At 29.4% G+C, this 23,493-nt stretch overlaps 1 protein-coding gene across 2 annotated transcripts in view; it reads left to right on the plus strand.

Moving 5' to 3' along the window:
* Window positions 1–371: 371 nt before the first annotated feature.
* The window catches only part of Tps1 (Trehalose-6-phosphate synthase 1), an 86,080-nt gene continuing 62,958 nt past the window's right edge, over window positions 372–23,493 (plus strand). The window contains exon 1 of one of the 2 annotated variants that reach the window (XM_075369861.1): window positions 372–1,107. In XM_075369861.1, coding sequence (XP_075225976.1) covers window positions 941–1,107 — 167 coding nt within the window. In that variant the 5' untranslated portion in view covers window positions 372–940. The remainder of the gene's footprint in view (window positions 1,108–23,493) is intronic. The other variant, XM_075369862.1, reaches the window with a different exon arrangement.

The raw sequence follows: 23,493 nt of genomic DNA on the forward strand, positions 1-23,493 counted from the left end.
AGTACAGTTAAAATGAAATATATCCGTTTTGCATTCTTTTAAAATTATCACTGCGAATGACAGTAGACCAAAAAAAATCAATAATGTATAAATACACAGTTAAAACACCACTCGGTAAAGTGAAAAATATCGATTATCTTAAAAGAAAACGTTGATTGGCAGCAATTAAGTAATAATAGTAGAAACGTTGTTTTACATCAATAGTGATATCACATCCTAGTCACAGATAAAACACGTGATTGACTGTACAGTCGTTGCGAGCTTCACTGCATGGATTTCAAAAATAAGTTTTAACATTTTTTCCACGTAACCATTTTTGTAGTTTTTAGCCTTGCGCGATAGTATTGTTTTTTCTGTGAAAAAGATTTACTTTCCATCTATTTTTATTAAAAATACATCTTATAAAAATTAAGTGTTCGTATTTTAGAAGTTTCCGGGAACTCTATTCTTCCTTTGTTCAGTATCAATAACGTAGTTTTTCGTAAACCGACTGTATGTTATGGTAGGTCGCGATTGCGCCTGTGTGGTCAGACAAGGTCAGTTGATCTTCAGCTGTAACCGGTGTAGCGTGGTTTTAGTCTGGTGTTGTATTTTAGAGATTAATTTGCGGTCGTTTTCGTTGCAATTTTAATTTGTTCTTTTAATGCGATTCATTATTAGATTATATTAAAGGAAATACCATTTAATTCAATTTTATTAATCATTTATACATTATTTGAACCTTAACCTATAAAATTTATCAAGAATTGCACTTTTTGATAACAAAGTTCATTTGCGTCACTTAACCGGTTTTATTTACAAGCACTGGTAGTAATCGTTGAATCTACATTATTTCGAGTAAATCATTCGGGAGCTTTATTAATGACATAATTAGTTAAGTGTCATGTACTAACTTCAGTTGAATTGCCACTATTCTGTTTATTATTTTAATAGCTTCAAAATGACGGACAGACCTGAATCTCACACTCAGTCTACTCAGACTTCTAATCAATCGCTAAGCAATAGAAGTTTTACCTTAGATGCTGCTGGTAAACTTATTGTTGTTTCTAATCGTTTACCTTTTGTACTTAAAAAAAACGCCGAAGGAAAACTGGTGAGAATTGCCAGGTAAGAGAATTATAAAATTGTTTCTTAAGTTGTAATACTAGAAATAAACAAGTGTTTTTTATCTGTATGGTTTTATGTAGATTTAGGTTGTTGGTTTTGACACCAATTTGAATTTGAGACCCTTGCAACATATTTATTTATTTTTTACAAAACTGTTTAATGACAGACCAATTTTTTTATATCTACAGTTGCTGTGGTTAAGACACTGTAACCTAAGGTGCAGTTTCTAATAGATAAATCAATCCATATCAATGATTTGCGATTTTCAGAAATTGTGATTGAACAAAGAATGATACCATTTTTCTGTAAATGCACAGGTCTCATTGTAAATGGCCATTTGTAATTATATTTTTTAATTTAAACTAATTGCATGTAAATTTCTGAAGTTATTTCTATATTTAAATGTTAGTTTTTAATTACATGTTTTTGTAATTTATAATTTTACAAAAAGAGATTATTTATAAAACTGAATTTTTTAAAATTCTGGTTTTGTTTATAAGTGCTTTGAAAAATTAATAACATGAACAAAAACTGATAGCAGTAGAAAAATTTCCCATGGTAAGACATCAGCTATACTTAAATAGCAATTTCCTACTGAAAAATTGAATATTACAAATAAATTGAGATATTAGCAGTTAACCACAATTACAAATCTTTAAGTATTCTTTATTTTTCAAAAACTGACATTTTGAAGTATAAGTAATGTATAAAACTGGATTAAACGTTCTGAAATATAAATGTACACATTGTTTGGTTGTAAGTTTTTGTTGGTAATGTATAAAAGTATAATTTGATTAATAGTAAATCAATCTGATGTGTACAAGGTACTTCTTTATTCATTTGTATGTTGTATCAAATTGGTTTTATATATTATAAAATTTGATTTTTTCTTCCCTATGTTCAATATATTGGACTGAATAATTATTTTTATGAAATGCTGCTATCCGACCTTGGTCTACTTTTTTCTGTCTGGAGTCAATTAATTAATTATTCAATGAAAAACCTATTCCAAGGGAATTGTGTAGCTACTGTAAAAGAAAGTGGTTAATTTGATATTAAGTGAAATTGTTGGCCTTTACAATAGATTAAAAACTAGCTGTTGTTACTTTGAATCTAATTTATTAGGTATTTGTGAAATTGAGAATTAAATACCCTTCATTTATTTGAAATGCTGTATTATAATTTGTTATCCTTGAAGAATTTTTTCAAATTAAAAAAAACTTCCGTAAGTAATAAATGGTCTTTGTTAAATAGTGAAAAATCTGTGTAAAAGATAATTATTGATGGAATTATTTAATTTAAACTGTTATATTTGTGATAAATATTGAACTTAATGCTTTAGCTTAAAGAAAAGTTTTGTGTAGCTCTGTAAATTTGCTATAAAATAAGATGATTGGTTTTTAAATATGGTTCACTGATTTAAAACAGTAGATTCAGTATAATTATTATTGTGTTTATTTTTAACTTTCACTTTCATAATAGGGAATAGATTATATTTAATTGCACTAAATATTATAACCATTTTTTTTTTTTTATTACAAAAATGAAATTTACATATAATCATTATACATAAAAATTTACAAAAATTAAACATTCTGTTTTTATTGTTTTCTTTATCTTGTACAATAAAGATTATTTTTATTAGTAAATTACTGACTATTTAACTCATCAGTCATAAAATTATACATTTAATTTTTGAAATTTTTTTTTTGTAATAAAAAATAAAAACTATTGAAAAACGTTTTGAAGGTAATCTTGTGGTTAGCTTTTCAGCTGCTTCTGTTCTGATTGTGATACATGTATGGTTTCATGATAGGTTTCCTTATTTAATTTCATGTGTATCATTTGTTCTCTGTATCATTTTACTGATTAAAGCAAGAAACGATGATTTTTTTTTCTTTTATTAACAGTAATTAAGTGTATAATTTGTTTTTGATATATTTATAAAATATAATAGATTGTATTTTATTTTTGAGCCTTTATCTATTTATTTTTATACTGGCCATTCATTAGTACTTATCTTAATTTTTAAATGCCGACGAAAAACGTGTGAAGAAATACCGTTACTTACGTATTAGCCCGTCGATCAATAAACTGCAAAATTTTGGGTTATTGTTATATCACCCGATATAACCATTATATTACCATTTTTTAACCATTTATATTTTTTATTTTATAAATATAATTTAACCAAACGTAAGCTACGCACGCTTCGATCGCTAGCGAGCGTAGGTTAAGTTAGATTATATTTGTAATCTAAAAATATAATTTTAAGCAATAATGCTTATACTTTAGTATGTATAATATGTTAATGATTTCAAAGTTACGGGTTATGTTTAACGGGCTAATACGTAAAGTACCGAAATACCAAATAGATTTCTTTGTAAGAAGCATTTTGATTATGGTAAATAATATTTAAGCACCTGTTTGCATTCGCTTATGCAATTTTCTATTTTTTTGTTCAATAATAAAGTGATATTAATTTATTTTGTCAAAAGTTATTAGATATTTGTAATGAATAGATGCTTACTAATACATTTATTTTATCATTATTATCCCTTGATATTTTTTTGTAATCTAAATATTTACAGATTCATTTATTTTATTATTATAAGCATTATTTTCCTTAGAATTTGAATTAATATAACAAAGTGAAGTAAATTTTTTTTTTTTAAGCAAGTCAAGATCCACCCCTAAGAAGGGTTGGTTTTATAGCCGTTTTATTTAGCATGAATTTGTTTTTGTTAATAGTAAAATAATAAAAAAATCTAGATACAACCAGAGATATGTACAGGAAAAAATCCTTCTTTGGCTGCATATACCATAATTGGTAAACAGCCAGAGTGGTTGTAACCATTTTGGTTGCTCTTCTTGATTATTCCCTTAAGCTTTAAATCAACTATTATAATGTTATTTCAACTCTTTATATTCTCTCATTGAACCCCTTCCTGTGTTAATACAAATTGTACAATTAAGGCATTAGTCTAAATTTCTAATATCTTAGTCGAAGAATACCTCAGCCATTCACTGTTTATTATTGCGTTCGAACAGTATTGTGTTCTCTAATAAATAATCTGTGCAGGAAACTACTAAAATAGCTGGTAGCAGGAGTGCAACCACCTCTTTATTTACTTTTTTCTTTTCAACTACAGTTTTATCTTACAAGTTTACAAATTATTTTTATTTGATTGTCTAAATATGATTTTAAAGAGCATGTATAATCATTTTCTTGTTTTATAGTGCTTCTCATTGACCCACACAAAATGTGAGTTTAGCCATTCATTTTTATACTGATCTCTGTGATTTTTAATAATAATCGTTAGATTTAAGGTTGTTTTTTAATCAACTAACTTGTGTCGTGTAGCTTTGTTATATTCTTCCTTGTCATTTGCATTATGTACTATTCCTAATTTTAAATTTATTTATTTTCTTTAAAAAGGATGCCCCTCAAAGATTCTACTATTAATTATTGTGTTCTATTGAATGACCAAGTTATTGTTACTATCAGTCATTTAATTTTTTTGATTCACATCTCAATTCATTTATGACAAATAATATATTATTATGAATATTAATGAGTTGTACATTAGATTTTTCTGTAATATAAAGTCTGAAACTTATAATTATAGTTATGAATGGACATTTGTAGAAATACTAACAACCATTTATTTGTTGCTACCTTATGAATATTAAGTAATTCAAACTGGGAATCTAAATATTTGGAGCTCAGATCTAATTTAGCACCCTCGAACATAATGTATTGAGTAATTGTGGTAACAAATGAACAATTTAAGCTTATGTAAAGTCTAGTCCTAAACCAGTTTACCTCATTCTGACTAAACTTAAGTGTCGGCCTGTGTGCTTTACCTTATACTTTTTCTTAAAACAATTTATCTATTCTCAGCTGTACCCCTTAATTCATTGAGTTGGTTTAGTGGTGAACTCTGAAATAGCTGATCTGCAATGATGAGTTATAGTTATTCTGCAAGTCGAGAGTTATAAGGTTGAAATCCTAATAAAGGCAGTTACTTTTATACGGATTTGAATACTAGATTGTGGATACTGGTGTGTTCTTTGGTGGTTAAGTTTCAATTAACCACACATTTCAGCAATGGTTGACCTGAGACTGTATAAGACTACTACATTGATACATAGGCTTACCATATTTTTTTGTATCCAACCCAGGATATTTTAGAAATTACTTAAAAGTCTTAACAGTTTACTGAAACATTAAACTTTATTCAGATGTATTTTTCACTAGACAAGACTTTTTTCCGAAATGGTTTGTTTGCTTTAATTACATCATAAAATTTACAACAAGAAAGTTTTGAATTAATTTTAACATTTAACAGATGTTTAACAGTAGATACTGAAAGGCCTGTTCAGAATACCAAATGTTCCCTGTAATTGAAAAAAACTCAACTGAAACAGATGTTCCAGGCAAATATATCATAAACTCAACCACTTTAGAATTATTGCAACATGAAATATTGGTCTTTTGAAACACCTTAAAAATTGCTTTTCACTTCTCTTTCAATAGTATCTGGTAATTTTTCAGAACTTGAACCACAACTTACCCTCTGGTTTTGAATTACCTGGTTCAACAATGTTCAAACAATACCTGGTTCAACAATAGGTCATCAGTATTTATGGAATCCTTTATAATTTCATTAATAACTTGTGCACTCGCTTCTAAATCAGACCAAGCAATTTCAGTTCATAAATTTATCCACTGAAACTTACTGACGTTATCAGAACTGTTTCTCCACAACTCTTAAGGATAGTATCAGTACTGTTGCTGTGTTAGAATTAGCTTCGAATTTCTGAAGTACATTATTAAATTATTGTAGAGTGCTATATAAAAATTAAAAAAACATTTCACTTTCTAGATTTTCAAAAAAATCAAATAATAATTTTGGGCATTTGTCAAGATAAGAATATGATATTAGGCCATCAAAAATGGAAAAAATTCTTTCTGTTGCAGGTAACAAAGTAAGGAACCTTGTGCTGCTATGAGATAATCCTTTTTTTAATCTGTTTCCAAAAATTCACAGAACTCTTTTAAGTTTTGTTACTCTTACTGAATATATGTGAAAATATTTATAACAATAACTTCTACGTCCACGGGTAGAGAATCACTGCTGTTTATACTGAATTGTGTACAATGTAGGCAGAACAACCAATTCCTAAAACAGGTCTACCTAAATCACTTTGAACTTTTCTTAACATAATTTCATTCCCCTTTCCCTTTACACCACCAGAATTACTGTTACGTGCTATCAGCAGAATGACAAACCATTTTTTCTTCAAGTTTGTATTTTTTCACACACTGCAATAGATACTGAGTCAAAATTTGAGCAGTTTCACCTGATACTTCATCGAAATTTAAAAGTTTAACTTGAATTCCCTCTTCCAAACTGAAATATCTTACAACGATCGGAACAAGTTTTACTTCACTTCTGTTTGAGCTATCCATCGTTACTGTTACATAATTAATGTTTTCCAAAGAACTCGAATATAAATGGCAAAATAATGTTAGCAATAATTGCCTCGGTTTTGGTTCTAGCAGATGAAAATTTTGGGTCATATAATTTTTTAATCAGTTTAGATGTGCAGTCTGATGTTTTGAAACCGAGTGTCTAGCAGCGTGGTATGAAAATATAGCTTCATTAGCAGCACACTGCAGATCACTGTTATTGCTATTCCTATCTTTGGTTTTAAAAAAAGTCTCATACGTTTGTTGAAGCAATAGCATTAATAGCACTCTTATGCTTAGCAGTTTTCACGTGGTCTTTCCTTTATGTGCAACAGAAAATTCTCCTGTACATAGTGTGCAATAAACGTGTTCATTGTTACTGTCATTACACATTTTCAAAAATTTTCCTGTTGCAGGTTAACATTAAACACACATTTTCTTTTGCCCATTGCTAAACGATGAGACAAAAAATGAATAGAGATAAAATGATCAAAAACATGAATACAAGTTACTTCACACACAAAAACAACTTAAGCACATTGCTTCCGTTATGTTGCCAAATGGCTAAGTAAAAATTTGTGGCAAGATCGGTAGCCATGTCTATTAAAACGACGTCAGCACATGCTCCAAGGTCGGCTGAGAGCACGGCCATAAGAAAATGTTAAAAAACGTGATGTCTAATAAATTAAGAAAAATTAAGAGTGTCCTCACCAATCATAAAATTCTCAAACCCCGGACAACACCAAAAAATCAGGACTGTTAGGGCTAATTCCAGATGTACGCTAAGCCTATTTATACAAATCCTCATTCATCCTCTGAAGTAATACCTTACGATGGTTCTGGAGACTACAGAAAAAAAAAAGAAAAGCTATATCTCTTGCTAATAATAGTTATTGTGTAAATAATTGTTTTTATTGAGTTATCAACACCATAAGCATATTTGATAGTTTTTTGTAACATTTTATTAAGAATATATTATTTTGAAAAAAGTTTGAAAACTATTTTCACCCCTTTTTCAATTTCTTTCCTCTTCTTCAGTTTTGAATTTTTACAATTTTAAAAAAAGATCAGTTTAGTTCATTATAATAGTATTATTCTACAAGATTTCAGGTTCATATATGTTCATTCCCATTTTCCTTTCTATGCTTTTTTTTCTGTATTACTCTTTTACTGGTTCCTTCCAACTTCATGTGTTTTTTACTTATTTTTATATTCAGTCCACTGCGCTGTTATGGTATTTGTATTATGTAACCTGCTTCTAACTCAACAATTAATTTGTATTAAAAATCTTGCTGGTATCAAAATATAATCTGTAATATGAAATATTGTGCAGTTATGCGCTGTTAGAAATATTGTGTGAAAAAATTAATTTAATTAAGCTGTGAATGTGTCTGTAAAATAACATTTTATTTTATAATAATTTTTTAGTTATACTAAACATATTCAGTAATATTTACTTCCAATAATGCTGCTAAGTAAATTTTATAAAAATATAGGTTATTTCATATTAATTAATATTTATTTTAGTGCTGATATCATTTAATATTTGCGTAAACAGAATTGTATATAGCATACTATCATTCATTAAAATATAGTTAGAAAAAATGTGTAGAGGTTATGTATTGATTGGTAGAGTAACCATTTTGATTTATTACTGTTTAATTTTATTGTATTATAAATATTATTTTACAATAAATCCATTTTAAGGTTATATTGTCAGCAAGATAATAATTATATTTTAACTCTGTATTTTTATTTATCTTTATCTTTTCAAGATGGACAAAACATATTTTCTTTATTTACAGGAGTATATTTTATTAAAATTTCCCAATATTTTTAGGTTTTTTATTTTTTATTTGAATTGATGGTATAACTAATTTTATATTTATTGTGCCATTATATGATTTAATAACCTTTTGTTTATTTTTATCACTGTTACAGTATTATTTTGAGAACATGTTATTATTGTAAATGCTTTATTTATTATTTTGAGATTCATTTTTATTCTCATGTGTTTTAAAATAAATTGGTTTGTTCTTATTGATAGAATGACCTGGAAAGAACATTAAGGTGTATATATTGTTTACGTGCTGAATTTTTGGTCTGTTGCCAGCAGTTTTAATGTCTTATGAATTTGGCATTTTTCCAAAATAGGAAGTGTTAAAAATAATCTCACTTCCTTCCTTAATATTAAATTAGTATTATTTTTAGATAGTTGTTAAGGTATAGAAAAAGTAAAGAAACAGTTTTTTCCTACATTGAAGTTTTTATTTTACAAAAACAAATTAAAAAGTAGGTTAGCATGTATTTTGCATTTATGAAATGCAGGTTATATGTACTTGTTTTCATCCATGGGATTCAGGAAGTGTGTTATAAACTTTTACAAAACTTTCCATATATGTAAACTGTACCTACAAAACAACCTGTCCTGACTGACTGACTTCATCAATGCCCAGCAAAAACTACTTGAGATAAATTGATGAAAATTTGTATACGTGTTCTTACAGTGTAAGTTCACATTAAGAAAGGGTTTTTTGTAATTCCTATTTAAAGAGAAAATGGATTTTGAATATTTTTTTAAACCCAGTTATTTTTTTTTAATTTCTCCGTACAAATCAAGACATCAACTTGATTTTTGGTGTGTGTAATTTTAATGCTTATCTTAAAACCAATGTCTAAATTTCTCGAAATTCTACCTTAAAAGGGGTGAAGAAAGGTTAAAAAATTTGAACACTGATTGCAAATTTTCCATATTTCAGACCATACTAAACGAGATATTCACTGGATTGGGGCTTGCAAATACTCCTCAGATAAATATCTACGAGGGATATCTCTAAAGTAAAGACCGCTGGAAAATTTCTTTCCTTAAGGTTGGCGAACCTGTGTTCATGGCCACACTAGTAATGTACACGCTGCATTGTTGTCTGGAAGTTGCCGCGTTGTAGTATCTTTGATTACGTGTGAGTTATTACGTTATAAAATGTATAGGAAAAGTAGATGTTGCCGCTGAAATACGTGGAGTCATACGTTTTTTAAATCATCAAAACGTTAAGCCGGCTGAAATTCATAGGCAGTTCGTTGCTGTGTAACCAACAGCTTGATTGAAAGAAGTGTCCGAAAATGGTGTGAAAGTTTTAGAAATAATTAATATGCTCGATGAAGAAAGTTCGGGGAGGCCCTCGATAAACACCGAGGACTTGCTCAATGATGAAATCATAAAAGATCGTCGCTCAACGATTTTCGACCTGACCCTTTTAGCTGATGTTTCAAGAGCTGTTATCGGTCGCATTGTTCATGACAATTTAGGCATCAGAAAGGTTTGTGTACGTCGGGTGCCGCACATCTTAACGGAACGTCATAAAAAAAACGAATGGGATCTGCTTTGGAATTTTTGATGCGCTACACGAAAAAAGGTGATGAGTTCCTTAATTTGATTGTTACCGGCGATGAAATGTATTTTTTATTACACGCCAGAGAGAAAACTGCAGTCAAATGAATGGCGTCATCCTCAATCACAAACTAAACCTACAGACGTCAAGCCACAATCATTTGGACGCAAATTGATGGCCAGTCTTTCGGGATCGGTTTTTCATGCTGCCGATTGATTTCACGCCGCGGTGGAACTACTATAAATGCAAAGCCTACTGCGAAACTGTACGTAAGTTACGGCGCGGCATTCAAAATTCGCGACGTGGGCGGCTGACGGACGGCGTCAACCTGCTGCACGATAATGCACGTCTACATGATCGTAAATTTCCCATCCAAATGGGAATCGATCACCCAGTATATAGCCCGGACTAGCTCCTTCTGATTGCCTTATTTGTTTGGGAAGTTGAAAGAATTTTTGAGTGGTAAGCGATTCGCGCGGGTGACGATCTACTAAAAAATGCTGTTAATCAGTGGCCAAATGGAGCGGCGGCAGAAGAGTACGACGAGGGTATATTGAAGTTGGTGTATCGCTACGATAAATGTCTTAATTCGTGTGACGATTTTATAGAGAAGTAGTATAAGTTATGTAGTTAAAGAGAAAAAATATTTTATAAAGTTTTCAGAATAATTTTTTTACAATGAAACGATCTTTACTTTAGAGATAACCTCTCGTAAAAACATTTTCGGGTTTTTTTGAATTTTCGATTTTGTAAGGGATGCGACGTTGGTTCAACCAACACTGTCACTGTTTCTGTATATACGACGTGACTGGCTGCCCCACCACCGGTTATTTGACTAAAAAACATAAAAGTGATTAAAAAATTAAAAACAAAAGGCAAACGAAGTACGATGACATCCTAGTGGTGTTGGTCGGGTAACACTAAGAACCGGACAAAATACATTTTAACCCTACTTCGTACGGGTAACCAGTTAACGGAACGGAACGCAAGAATGGCGGGAATTTCAATATTTATTCCTACAGTTCGCAGAGCCTGGACAATGTCCCTTGTTCTATTATCGGGCGGATTTCATGGGTTATTTAGTGGCGGTTATAAATTTTAAGTTTTATTTATGGACAGATTTGGTAATTTGCGTTCCTATCCGTATGGACCATCGTGAAATTTATTTATTGGTTCTGACCGTGAGAGACTAAGCTTTTGAGCCTAGTATTCCCGGCGTGATTCCCCTTCAGTCCATCCGCTGAAGTCCTTTCGGTACCAGCACCTATGGGCTAGTAGGAGGGCGCCTAACGGAGCCCTAGTTATTTGTAGGTTAAGAAGGAATTTATTAAAGGGAATTAAACTATAAATATAAGTATTTTTAAATTTTGTATTAATAAATACACCTAATACTAAATATATATATATATTTGTGTGTGTGGTAAGCTTAAATCGTTTTTATACTTTTGATGCTAAATAATGGCTTATTAAACTGAGAGTAAATAAACTGATTTTGAAATATTTTTTACATTTGCAAATTGTCAGCCTTTTTATTTATTTGATTAAATTTAAACATTATTTATTAATAAAATAGTTTTCTGCCATTTTATCCCCACGTTGCTCTTAATTGTGACTGAATGAAGATTATTTATCATTTTAAGAAAATAGTAAGATTTAATATATTCTACATAATGAAAATAAGCAGCAGATTAATTTAAATTTGAATAGTATTTAAACAATACAAACATTAAATATACATAAATAATTACATACCAGTTTAACTTTCAATTTTCCTTGAGCAAATATCTATAGTGACCTCCATCAGTGGTAATAGTCTGTACAAGCCTGTTTGTTATTTAATGATTTTCTCCTTTAAAATTCTCAAAAGAATCTCTGATGTAGTTTCGATACGATGAAAACTTTCTTTAATACTTTCATGAAAATTTTCAATGCTTGATTTGTTTATACTGTAAACAAACAATGACAAGGCAACTTATTGTTGTTACGTGCAACAACTTATTTCAGAATTCCTCTTATTCTTTAGATATCTGCAAAGCAAGAAATCTTTTCGGTTCAGATCAGACAATCTAGCGGGCCAAGCTGTTGGTCCAGCATGACCAATCTAGTTTTCAGGGAAGTAATGGTCCAAGTACTGGTAGATATTTATATTGAAGTTTAATGGGACACTATTATACATGAATTGTGTGTTATTCCTAGTTACCATAGGAATTTTACCCAAATAGTTCAGTAGGAGGTTTTCTAGGAAGGGGTAATAATTCTCATTCAATCATGCTGGCAGGAAGTATGAGCTGATCAGTGAATATCCAATGATTCAAGCCCAAACATTGCCTCTGTGATACAAGCTAGCCTCCATGGCGAGTGGTAGCATCTCGGTCTTCAATCCAAGGTCTTGGGTTCAAATCCCAGTCAGGCATAGAATTTTCACATGTTACATTCATTTCATTCTGTGAAGCAGTACTCTGTGACCACCGTTATGGTGGTCACAGAGATTAAAATAAAGCCCAAATATTTATTGAAAAGATTGTTTAAATTTTAATTGCATAATGAAATATGGATTTCTTGTTGCCCAACATAATGAAAATTGGTAATTTCATTTTGGTTGAATCCAGCTCTTCATCAGCGATTATAATTTTGATGTGAGTTGATGGTTGACAGTTATTGTAAAATCCTCACAAAATGATCATTTTGTCAAATTATCATTTTTATTATTAACTTGCACTCTTTGAACATGATATAGATAGATCTGTTGGCTTTGCAGAAATTTTCCAAGAGGGTCAATCCATTTGTAGTGTCCCAAAAAAACTGGTTGCTTGACCTATTCAAAAAAAAAATTGAAACTTATCACTTGTTTCCTACATGCTTTAGACCGTAAAACAATTTTTTATTTAAGCAGTTTACTTGTGGTGGTCATTTTTGTTATGATGCGCACACCTATTCTTGTGACTGTAAGGATTTATGGAAAAAAATCATAAATAAAAAACTGCTGGTCCTAGAAGGATGAAACAAAAAGCAGTTTAATCGTATTTTCTGAAGGTAAAAGATTGGTCCATAGTTTATTTACCTATCTCTTTTCTATAAGAAAACTACCAATAAATTTGAACATGAAAAACCATGAAATTTCACTTTTGATAATTTTTTTCAAGAGGCAGGGATGGCATACACAATTTGAATTTTTTTTTTATGTAGGTATATGTTAGTAGTTTTACCATAAATAATATTAATGGCGATATACTTACCCCTAAATTTTTATGAATTTTTAAAACTATTTTTTTTTTAATTCATATTTTGGCTTCAAGTATCTTTGATGGGGCTAGTGATAAAAATCTCAAATTTTCACAACTTACACTGTTTTTGTAGATGTTTATGGCAAATAAAAACGTTTCTTATGTATTGTACTAATAAAAACATTGTAACCTCTCAAAAATCATGAAAAACCTCTTACAATACCATTTTGGCTCATTAAATAATTGCTCCAAGAGAGTTTCTTGTCTTTTTTGCACTTTATATTTTTTATATTTACCCCTATGTTGTTGAAGTTGAGGTTTTCAATATTTTTAGAATAGTTTTTTAAATTATTTATGGTAGGTCGTAATTTAATGATAACTTAACCAATACCACTAACCTAATACAATTTTGATTCAAAAATGCTTGTAAAACTTACACAAACTGAAATTTCAATGAGTAGCCTACATCTTTTTTCAAGAATTCATATTTACTTTTATATTGGTCTATTTTTGTCAACACTATCGAGCAAAAAATAAATTGTAGCAAAATTTTAATTATTCAATGAAATAGCTTGTTTTTGTAGCAATGAAATTTTATTATTTAGTTTGGTTAACCAACTGCTGTGATATCTCTTCTGATAATTCTCTTGAAATTGTGTTAGAACGACCTGTCACTATAGTTAGTTCAAGCGATGGTCTTTGATCCATGCTTCATTTTTTTCAATTTTGATGGAGAAAAAATACTTTTGAAATAGTTAACACAAAGAGATCTTTCAGGAACTAAATTTAAATTTGGAAAAATGTGTTCTTTAAGAGTTTGATCTAATGTTATTTGTTGTAAGTTTTTCATAACTGTGTTTTTTGTGAGTTCTCAAAGGGTCACAACAGAACTGTCCATACAAGTGACTGAATTCTGACAAAAACATTTTTCATGATATTTACAAACACTAGTGACATCTGAATTAACATGTAAAAAAAAGGTTGTTGGTTTTCATCACTAAATTCAAAAATTTTAATGAGTTCTTTTGGCACTGTACCATACACTGTTTTACGACACTCTTCATTCACATAAATTCCTATTGAACATTGTTCTTCCATTTAACTGATTTTAATATTTGTAAGTATAATATTATTAAGTAAAACTTATTTATTTAAAAAACACTGACTAATGTCAGTTGACCAGTCTGTAACTGCGAAGCTAAATGATGTAACAAGCATAAATGAGCATGAATTTTCCTGATGACTGGAAATGATTCTTCAAGCCTGTTATAACATGAACACTGCAGTTGAATGGTTCAAACAAGTCTATTTCAACTGCAGTAATAAGTACAAAAGTATTAAAGTGCTAATTAGACTAGAAACTTCTATGGGGCACTTAATTAGTGAGTCAAAATGGTATCACTTTTAATGGTTTTTCATGATTTTTGAGAGGTTATAACTTTTTAGTAGTACAATACACAAGAAATATTTTTATTTGCCATAAACACCTACAAATCATTTCAATGATTTGTAGATGATTTATGTTGTGAATATTTGCGATTTTTATTACTAGCCCCATCAAAGTTATTTGAAGCCAAAATTTGAATTTAAAAAAAATAATTAGTTTTCAAAAATTCATAAAATTTTAGGGGTAAGTTCATCACCATTATCATGTATGGTAAAACTAGTAACATATACCTACACATAAAAAATAATTCAAACTGTGTATACTATCCCTGCCTCCTAAAAAAATTACCAAAAGTGAAATTTCACTGTTTTTCATATTCAAATTTATTGGTAATTTTCTCATAGAAAGAAGAGAGGTAGGTAAGTAAACCACTGAACCAGTCTTTTACCTTGAGAAAATATGAATAAATTGGTTTTTGTTTCATTCTTCCAGGACCAATAATTTTTTAGTTATGATTTTTTCCATAAACCATTGAAATCACAAAAATAGGTGTGCACACATAACAAAAATGGCAGCTGCCAACAAGCTAAAATAAAATATTTTTAAAAGTTAGTTTTAAGGTCGTGAGACATGTAGGAAACAAATGGGTAAGTTTCAATTTTTTTTGAATTGGTCGAACAACCAACACCTCAAATGGATTGAGCCAAGAGTAATATGTTTAACTTGTTCATGTAATGCATTCTTTCTTGTAATAACCACTGGATTTTCTCTGTATCTTAATATCTGTTCTTCATTCTTGTATTCTTTGATGATTGTCTTTCTTGATTATGAGCTCTTTGAGAAAAGTAAAAATTTCTCTTAAATTTTTTCATAATTACAAAAAACCTTCTGTACAAAAAAGCAAAGCTCCTGCTCAATTGCAGTACAATATGATCATAAAATGAATGTCTGCCATTTCAGTTTTAAACTAAAATTTTATTTTCAAAGTGTCAAACATACTCAAGAAAAATTGTTAATAAAACAATTTTAATAATAATTTCCAAAAAAAAAAAAAATTGATAATCAAAATAAAAATGAAACAGATTACTAGGAAAAAAACTAATTTTTATTACTAATAATACTGCTATAAGATATTCAGTTTGACAACTGTATTACTGTTGTTGCTAAATTTAATTAAAATTTTTTTATTAATTAAATTTATTAATAACAAATTACTATCATTAATATTTAATTATTTAAATCTATTACTCATAATTTTATTTATTTTACTTCAAATAATTTTTTATTATTGGTGGAGATAAAATTCAGTTGACAATTATGTCATCCATTTGCTGCAATAACTCTGTTATTTGTTGACAGATTTTTAATAAATATGGTGTCATTTTATTTACAATGAAAGGCTTAAAATTTAGCTATTCAAATTTGTTTTAATAAAACTAACAATTACAGAGTTATAAAATATTAAAAAATTGGCATTGCTGCCATTTTGAAATTTGTGTATGCTTACACTAATTTTTTACTTATTAGAAAAATTTTATACAAACATATATACAAAATTATAATTATTTATCAAACCATTTAAGAGATATACGTTTTTCTTTTGAAAATAAAGTGGCGGACGGTTGGAAAGTGCTATTTTTTTTTTCAATGATATCTTTAGTTCATTTTGATATATGTAATCCAAACAGCCAAGAAGACTTTTTTATTACACTCTCTATATCTTTTGAACACTATATTATTTTGTATCAATTTCTTGAATTTTTTTTATGTTTATTGATTTTTGTTAATTTCATCATGTAATAATTTATTTCGTATAATAATCTACCTTCACCAGCATTAGTGAAAGTGATTCATTTTTTGAATTTTTTATTTTTACAATAATATTAATAAAATATGTTTTTAGACCACACAAAAAAAAAGGATTAAAAGGGGTTTGCTAGATCAAGACTATAATAACATTACATATTACTGATAAAGCTAGAATTTTGAGTTTCAGTTTAAAGCTACGTTAATGGTAAATATGATTCAATTTTTTATTTAATTAGATTCAGCCTTCAGGGAAATTAGCATACAAACCTCTATTTTATTACATTTGATTGTTTGTTAGGTTTCCATAATCATAAAGGTTGTATGCAGTCTTCAGTTAAACACAATACAGCAGTTCTCAAGAACAAAAAATATCCCATACAAGCCTTAGTCGGTAAAAGTAAGGAATAAAGTGGTTTTCTGTTGCTTTCTTCACTAAACTGAATTATATATGCTGCACATCAGCATGTCAAGCCCTTGAAATGCAGTGATACTGCATTTCAAGGGCATTTCAAGCACTACAAACAATACCTTCATTCTATTTATCTCAAGAAATAGCTGTATACTGATACATAAATTTTGAAAAAAACATCTCTGATTGATGTCTCTTGTTCCTCATACGCTTTGTCTATATGAAAGCCATAACAAAGATGAGGACAGATTTTATAAACAATAAATTAATACACCTTTCTGACCTTACATAATAAACTATATGTAATAACTTAACTCAGTAATAGAATATAATATCAAATTTTTTATGTATTTAAAAAAAAAACAATCTATGTTTTTATTAAAAATTGTTTAATGTGCTTTTCAGTTCCAAATACAACTTAAAAAAAATAAATTTCCCTTATTTCAAATAAACTAACTCTTTATTGTTTTTAGAATAAACATTCAATAGTCTTTATTTTTAAGGAAAGTTACATTTTTATCACATCAGTTTTCTAATAGGTTTTGTAGCAACAATTTGTAATAATTGCAAGTTAATTAATTGTAAAATAATAAATTATTGACTAAAAGAAAAATGTTGTTGAGTTAATGTTAGTGTGTAAGATTGAGTTAAATCAGATTTTTATATACCACTTAGGAATTCCTCTTATTAAATAAAATCGTGTAAGTATTTATTTATAAAGTTTGTGTACTTGACCTTCAGCTTTCTTTAATTTGAAGTGTTTTATGTAAAATATGTTTGACAAGATCTGTCATGTTATTAAATAAATGCTACTAATGAAGAGGTTAAGAATTTAATTTTTTTTTTTTAGTACTTAAATTTTCTGATAATAAACTTAACTTTATTTTATTTCTATTCGATTTATTATTAACACTTATAATCACCTAAAATTGCTCTTTTATTACATTTTATTGAAATTTGATGCCATGCTCCAATTAAAATTTCTTCTATTTTGATATTATGTTGTATGTGTTGACATGAACTTTTAAAAAAATACTATACTTAGCATAATTAAGGAGACATTAACACAGGTCTACAGGTGGTTTTGTAGATTTACTGTAAGTTATTGAAGAAATTCTAGCCTTACATATCACAGAATAAAAAAATTCAGGACTTCCTAGAGCTAATAAATTTATCTTAAGGAAGATGAAACTGAAAGAGCCACTTGAAAAAATGTTTAAAAAAAGTATGTGCACAGCTTTTCACTTTGCTGATGAAGCATTGAGTATTTTATCAAAAAATTCTAATTGATGGTGAAAGTATAAACTAGAAAAGGTGTTCAGAGAGTGCTTAAGATGTGGCTGTGTACTTGTAGAGAAAAAGTTAAGAAATATCCCAACACCACAATTACTTAAAAAATCTGATGTGCACACCACATGACTTCCTTGTAGGCCTATTAAATTACATACATGTACACATTTTTTTAAAATGAAAAGTACTTAAAATTTTATTTCATTAATAACTTCTGGTAGTATTTTATATTGTTATTATTGTAAAAACTTCTTTACAATCAAAGGTTAATAATTATTAATAAATCAAGGTATTTAAATTTAAAAAAAAAGGAGATGAAGTCTGATTCAAACAGTTTTGCTGTCCCCTTGTTACATCGAAATATTTCATTAATTAAAATTTTATTTGGTTATAACTCTAGAACCAATGAAAATAAGTACCACTTATGATATATCGTTAAAAACCTCTCAATAAGGCCTTATTACTGCAGTTAAGAAAAAGTCCAAAATCCAATTGTTTTGGATTTTGGGCTTTTTTGGACACTTTTGATTCAGTCGATTGCAATCAAAAGGGGAGGTGCACTAGATGTTAGAACACACCTAAATCCAAAATTTCAACATCCTATGGCTAATCATTTTTGAATCATGGGAGATACATACGTATGTACATATAAATGTCACACTAAAACTAGTCAAAATGGATTCAGGGAATGGATATTTCCGTTGAAATCTGAAAACTGAAATTTTTTGCGATCACAATACTTCCTTAACTTTGTACAAGAAGTAAAAACAATCACATCCTAATAAACATTTTTAATAGGTTCTTTGTGTAATTGATGTATCATAATGAAGAATAAATTTCAAAAACAATGCATTTCATTTAATTAGCTACTTAATTTTTTTAATCTTCTATTAAGCAATTTGTTAATTAACTTGATTATAAAGTACTTAGCTGACAAAGTATGATTGTTTTATAATTGATAAACCTGGTTTGAATAACTTGTTTTCTGGAACCTGTCTAACTCTAATATAAAAAGGGGCGTAATAATTTATATATTGAATATAAAATGTAAAATAATTAAGTTGAACTTGAATCTTTAAGTTGTTCTTTTTGAATCTTTACCTCGTTTTTCCAAACCATTGTAGAACGAGACACATTTTTTTTTAAATTCAGTTATTTGTGTGAATAAATAAATTATCTGTGTGTGTTTGTTTGTAAATACATCCATGTGAAAGAAACTGGTGGAAATTAAAAATGATAAACTGCATTAGAATTAATCTCCTTATTGCTTAAAATTTCTTACTTTCTCATGTATGAAGATAAATGAGATAAAGTATTGTGATTGTGGAAAAATAATTCTCTTTTCCAATTTGTCAACCTCTACAATTGAGTGGAAGTGTCTTTGTTTTTACTTAGAGGCTATGAGTTTGAATCCCAGATAGGCATGGTATTTTTCTATATGCAGCAGATTTTTATACCACATTAACTCATGTTGGTAACTGTCAGGAAGGGCATCCAATTACGAGGGTTCTTTTTTTGAAGATCCGATCGGTCGCAAAATAAAAACCCGCGCAAAAATCGGATGAACCTTTGCGCATATGTGTTGCGCAGTGTCTAGTATGGCCTTCAATCACGCCGCGTCACTTCGTTTAGTTCTGAACACGCAGCTAGCACGTAAATATGTCTACAACAATAGCATCTCCCGCCAAGTGTCAAGTGCGTGCGGTAATTCGATTTCTTCAGGCTGAGGGATGTAATGCAGCTGAAATTCATCGACGAATAAGTAATGTGTACGGTGAAACTTCAATTAGTTACAGCAAAGTGCGACAATGGTGCAGGAACTACTACAGATGTTCATGATGCAGGCGGTCAGGGAAGGAAGCGAGTGTCAACCGATGAGCGAGTGGATGAGGCAATTCGAGAAAATCGTCGGTTCACAATTTCTGTATTGAGTGATTCGTTTCCTGAAATTTCAAGGTCAGCTCTCTACACCATTGTGAGTGAGAGACTTCAGTACCGCAAACTGTGTGCGAGATGGGTTCCCAAGATGCTGTCCGACCATCACAAAACAATGAGAATGGACGCCTCCCCAACGTTTCTCCAGCGCTACCACAGTGAAGGAGAAGATTTTTTGAAAAAGATTGTCACAGGTGACGAGACATGGGTCCATTTATAAACTGAAGAAACAAAAGAACAATCCAAACAGTGGATGCATTCTCATTCTCCCAGTAAACCAAAGAAGTTCAAGCGAACCTTCTCCAACAGAAAGTGTATGGCTACTACGCTCTGGGACCGGAATGGAGTTCTCTTGGTGGAATTCATGGAACGTGGCACAACCATCACTGCAGCCTCATACTGCGTGACTCTTCAACGTCTACGAAGGGCAATTCAGAATAAGCGGAGAGGAATGTTGTCATCAGGCATTGTCTTTCTCCATGACAATGCTAGGCCGCACACTGCCGCTATAACAAAGAAGCTCCTGCAGCGTTTTCGTTGGGAAGTGTTTGATTACCCACCATACAGCCCGGACTTGGCTCCATCCGATTTTCACCTCTTTACTCACATGAAACGCTGGCTAGGAGGACAACATTTGGCACAGATATCGAGCTGCAGACTAGTGCAGAAACATGGCTGAAAACACAGGCGGCTCCGTTCTATGACGAGGGTATTGGAAGGTTGGTACCACGCTACGACAAATTTCTAAATCGGAGTGGGGACTATGTATAGAAATAGCGTAACTATGTAAGTACTTGTTACAAATAAAAAATGTTTTATTTTCACTGTGGTTTTAATTTCGTGACCGATCGGACCTTGAAAAAAAATAACCCTCTTATAAAAGGTTTTTAAAATTTCATTTGTCTAATACCAGAAAATTGGGAAAAATAGGCATTGAAAGAACAAAAAAAATTCTCTTTCCTGATTTCAGTACATCTAAAATAAAAATTTGCAATCTAAAAAAATCATATATATGTATTTAACAATTTCTTTTATTTTGGCAATAACTATTTGATCTTTGTAAAGTTAAACTTTTCATATTGTTTACTTTGTGAATTGGTTTGATTAATAAAATTTCAAGGAGTCTTGTCTAAAACATAGTCATAATCTTTGTTTTATAATTTGATTTTGTTATTGGTAAAAATAGTAAACAATTCATCTTGGATTTGGTTAACCAAATGGAATGTTGTACATAGAAATTTGTATAAAATATTTATTAAAGTAGATGCCCTTCAATTTTAAGGTTCAGTTATTTATTATTATTATTATTTTATTTTTTTTACATAATTGTTTCTAATCTACAGCATTTGGTGAAAAACATTGTCTATCTAAAACTGTTTACAAAACTTTCTTTACTTTAGATAAGTTATTGTGGAATTTTTGTGTTAAAAAAATAATTTTTAACGCTTAGGTTAAGTGTCACTTTACATTAATTAGATCACTTAAAACTGAAAATTGTGATATAGTACTTATTAATATAGATTTTTTTTCTATATAATTACAATATAATTTTATTATTTTTTTTAATGTGTCTTGTACTATATAACATAATTCTATTGTTATCTTTAGACAGTTTCTTTATTTAATTTTTTTTAAACGTTTTTCATTAATAGTCTGTTGTCTCTTATCAGTTGTAATTACTTAATATCCACTAATTAATGCTGTGAATGAGTTCATTATTACTGATATAAATTCATTATTGTTGTGTACATTAGGTTTATCTATGCGTTTGATATTTAAAGTTTATTTTATTGTATTTATTATTGTTTGTGTCTGTATTTAATATAAACACGTGTGCATAAGTACATTTATATGTTAATTGTACTGATTCTTAAGGATACATGTACTGAACTGAAGTTTCAAGAAACATCAGTTAGAGTTGCTTTCCATATAAGTAATGCTATTTATTATATATCCAGTTCCTTTGATACATTTTGTGAAGGTGCCACTGGCAGCGCCAAATATCACTCCTGTGTCAATGGGCTTAGGATACTAATGTGTAACAATGTATTCAATTCAGTGAAGAAGGCAGTCAGACAAAAACCACTGTTATCTCTCATTCTCCCTTGTAATCCTGTATTAGATGTTTTGGTTCATGAAATGATATTGCCATTTTTGCGATAGATTTCATTGCTGTGATGTAAGTTTTTTGTGAGAAAAAGTGCTTTCTTTCTATAAATTTTTCTTCAGTTGTCTTACATGACTTATGCTGTTATTTTATTAGTATAGAATATCTGTATCTCTAGTCATGAATCTTAACACATCTTTTTTTTAATAGAGAATTTCTTATAAAGATAATTGCCAGTAAGCAAGATGGATTATATTATTTTTTTCTGGCAGTTATTTATAATCTAGAATAGTAATAGTTGCTTTTATATGGATTTGAATATTACATCATGGATACTGGTGTTCTTTTGTGGTTGGGTTTCAATTAACTACACTTCTCAGGAATGGTTGGCATGAGACTGTACAAGATGATACTTCATTTACATTCATATATATCATCCTCATTTATCCTCTGAAGTAATATCTATGGTGATTCCAGAGGCTAAACAGAAAAGATAGAGAATAGTAATGCACAGATACTCATTAGTGCTTTAATTGGGAACTTTAGCTTTGATTTGAATAGTTAGTAAAAAAAAAAAAAAAAAAACTGATTTATTTGTACCAAAAAATCAGAAATTTTGTCTACTTCAAATAGAACTTAAAAGAAATGGTTTCTATCGTAACTTAATTGTATATCTAATATTTGATAAGTTCTTAACATAGTAGCAATTTTTTTTTATTCATTACATCACCATTACTTGTAAAGCAAAAGAAAGTATTAAAATTCCTCTGCTTTTAGAGATGTAAGTAATGTAAATTACATTGTTATTGTTTTGTAATAGATTTGTTGATGCATTTAAAATGCAGCTGATCACTTGCGCTTTCTAACATTAATGATATTAGATGTATAGTTGTACAACTAAGTAACTTGGTATTTTAGATTGATGTACAAGGTTTTACTTTCTAAACAATTGCTGTTATCTAGCAATTGAGGTGAATGTTATGGTCAGCTTGTGATTCTGACAGTATTATATTGGATTCGTAGAAGAATGCGATGGGAAACCATGTAACTTTTGAATTTTTATTATAAGCCAGGCATGAGAAGGGTATTGTTTGCAAGCATGATTATGACATTTTTGTGTGACTTGAGCCTTTTATTTCATTTATATTTGATTTTGATACCTTTATAAAAAAATTAGTCATTCAACTTTGTAAAAAAAATAAAAATACTCTCTTTTATTTTACCAGACAACAAAATTATTTATATGTTGTCAACATATTAATTTGATCTGTAAAAAAGTGATTTATTATACTTCTTCTGCCATTTTTATTATTTTACTTAAGAATCTGACCAATTTATTTAAAATTAAATTTAAAAAAAA

The sequence above is a fragment of the Lycorma delicatula genome, chromosome 6 (assembly GCF_047948215.1).
Source record: "Lycorma delicatula isolate Av1 chromosome 6, ASM4794821v1, whole genome shotgun sequence".
Classification (NCBI taxonomy): domain Eukaryota; kingdom Metazoa; phylum Arthropoda; class Insecta; order Hemiptera; family Fulgoridae; genus Lycorma; species Lycorma delicatula.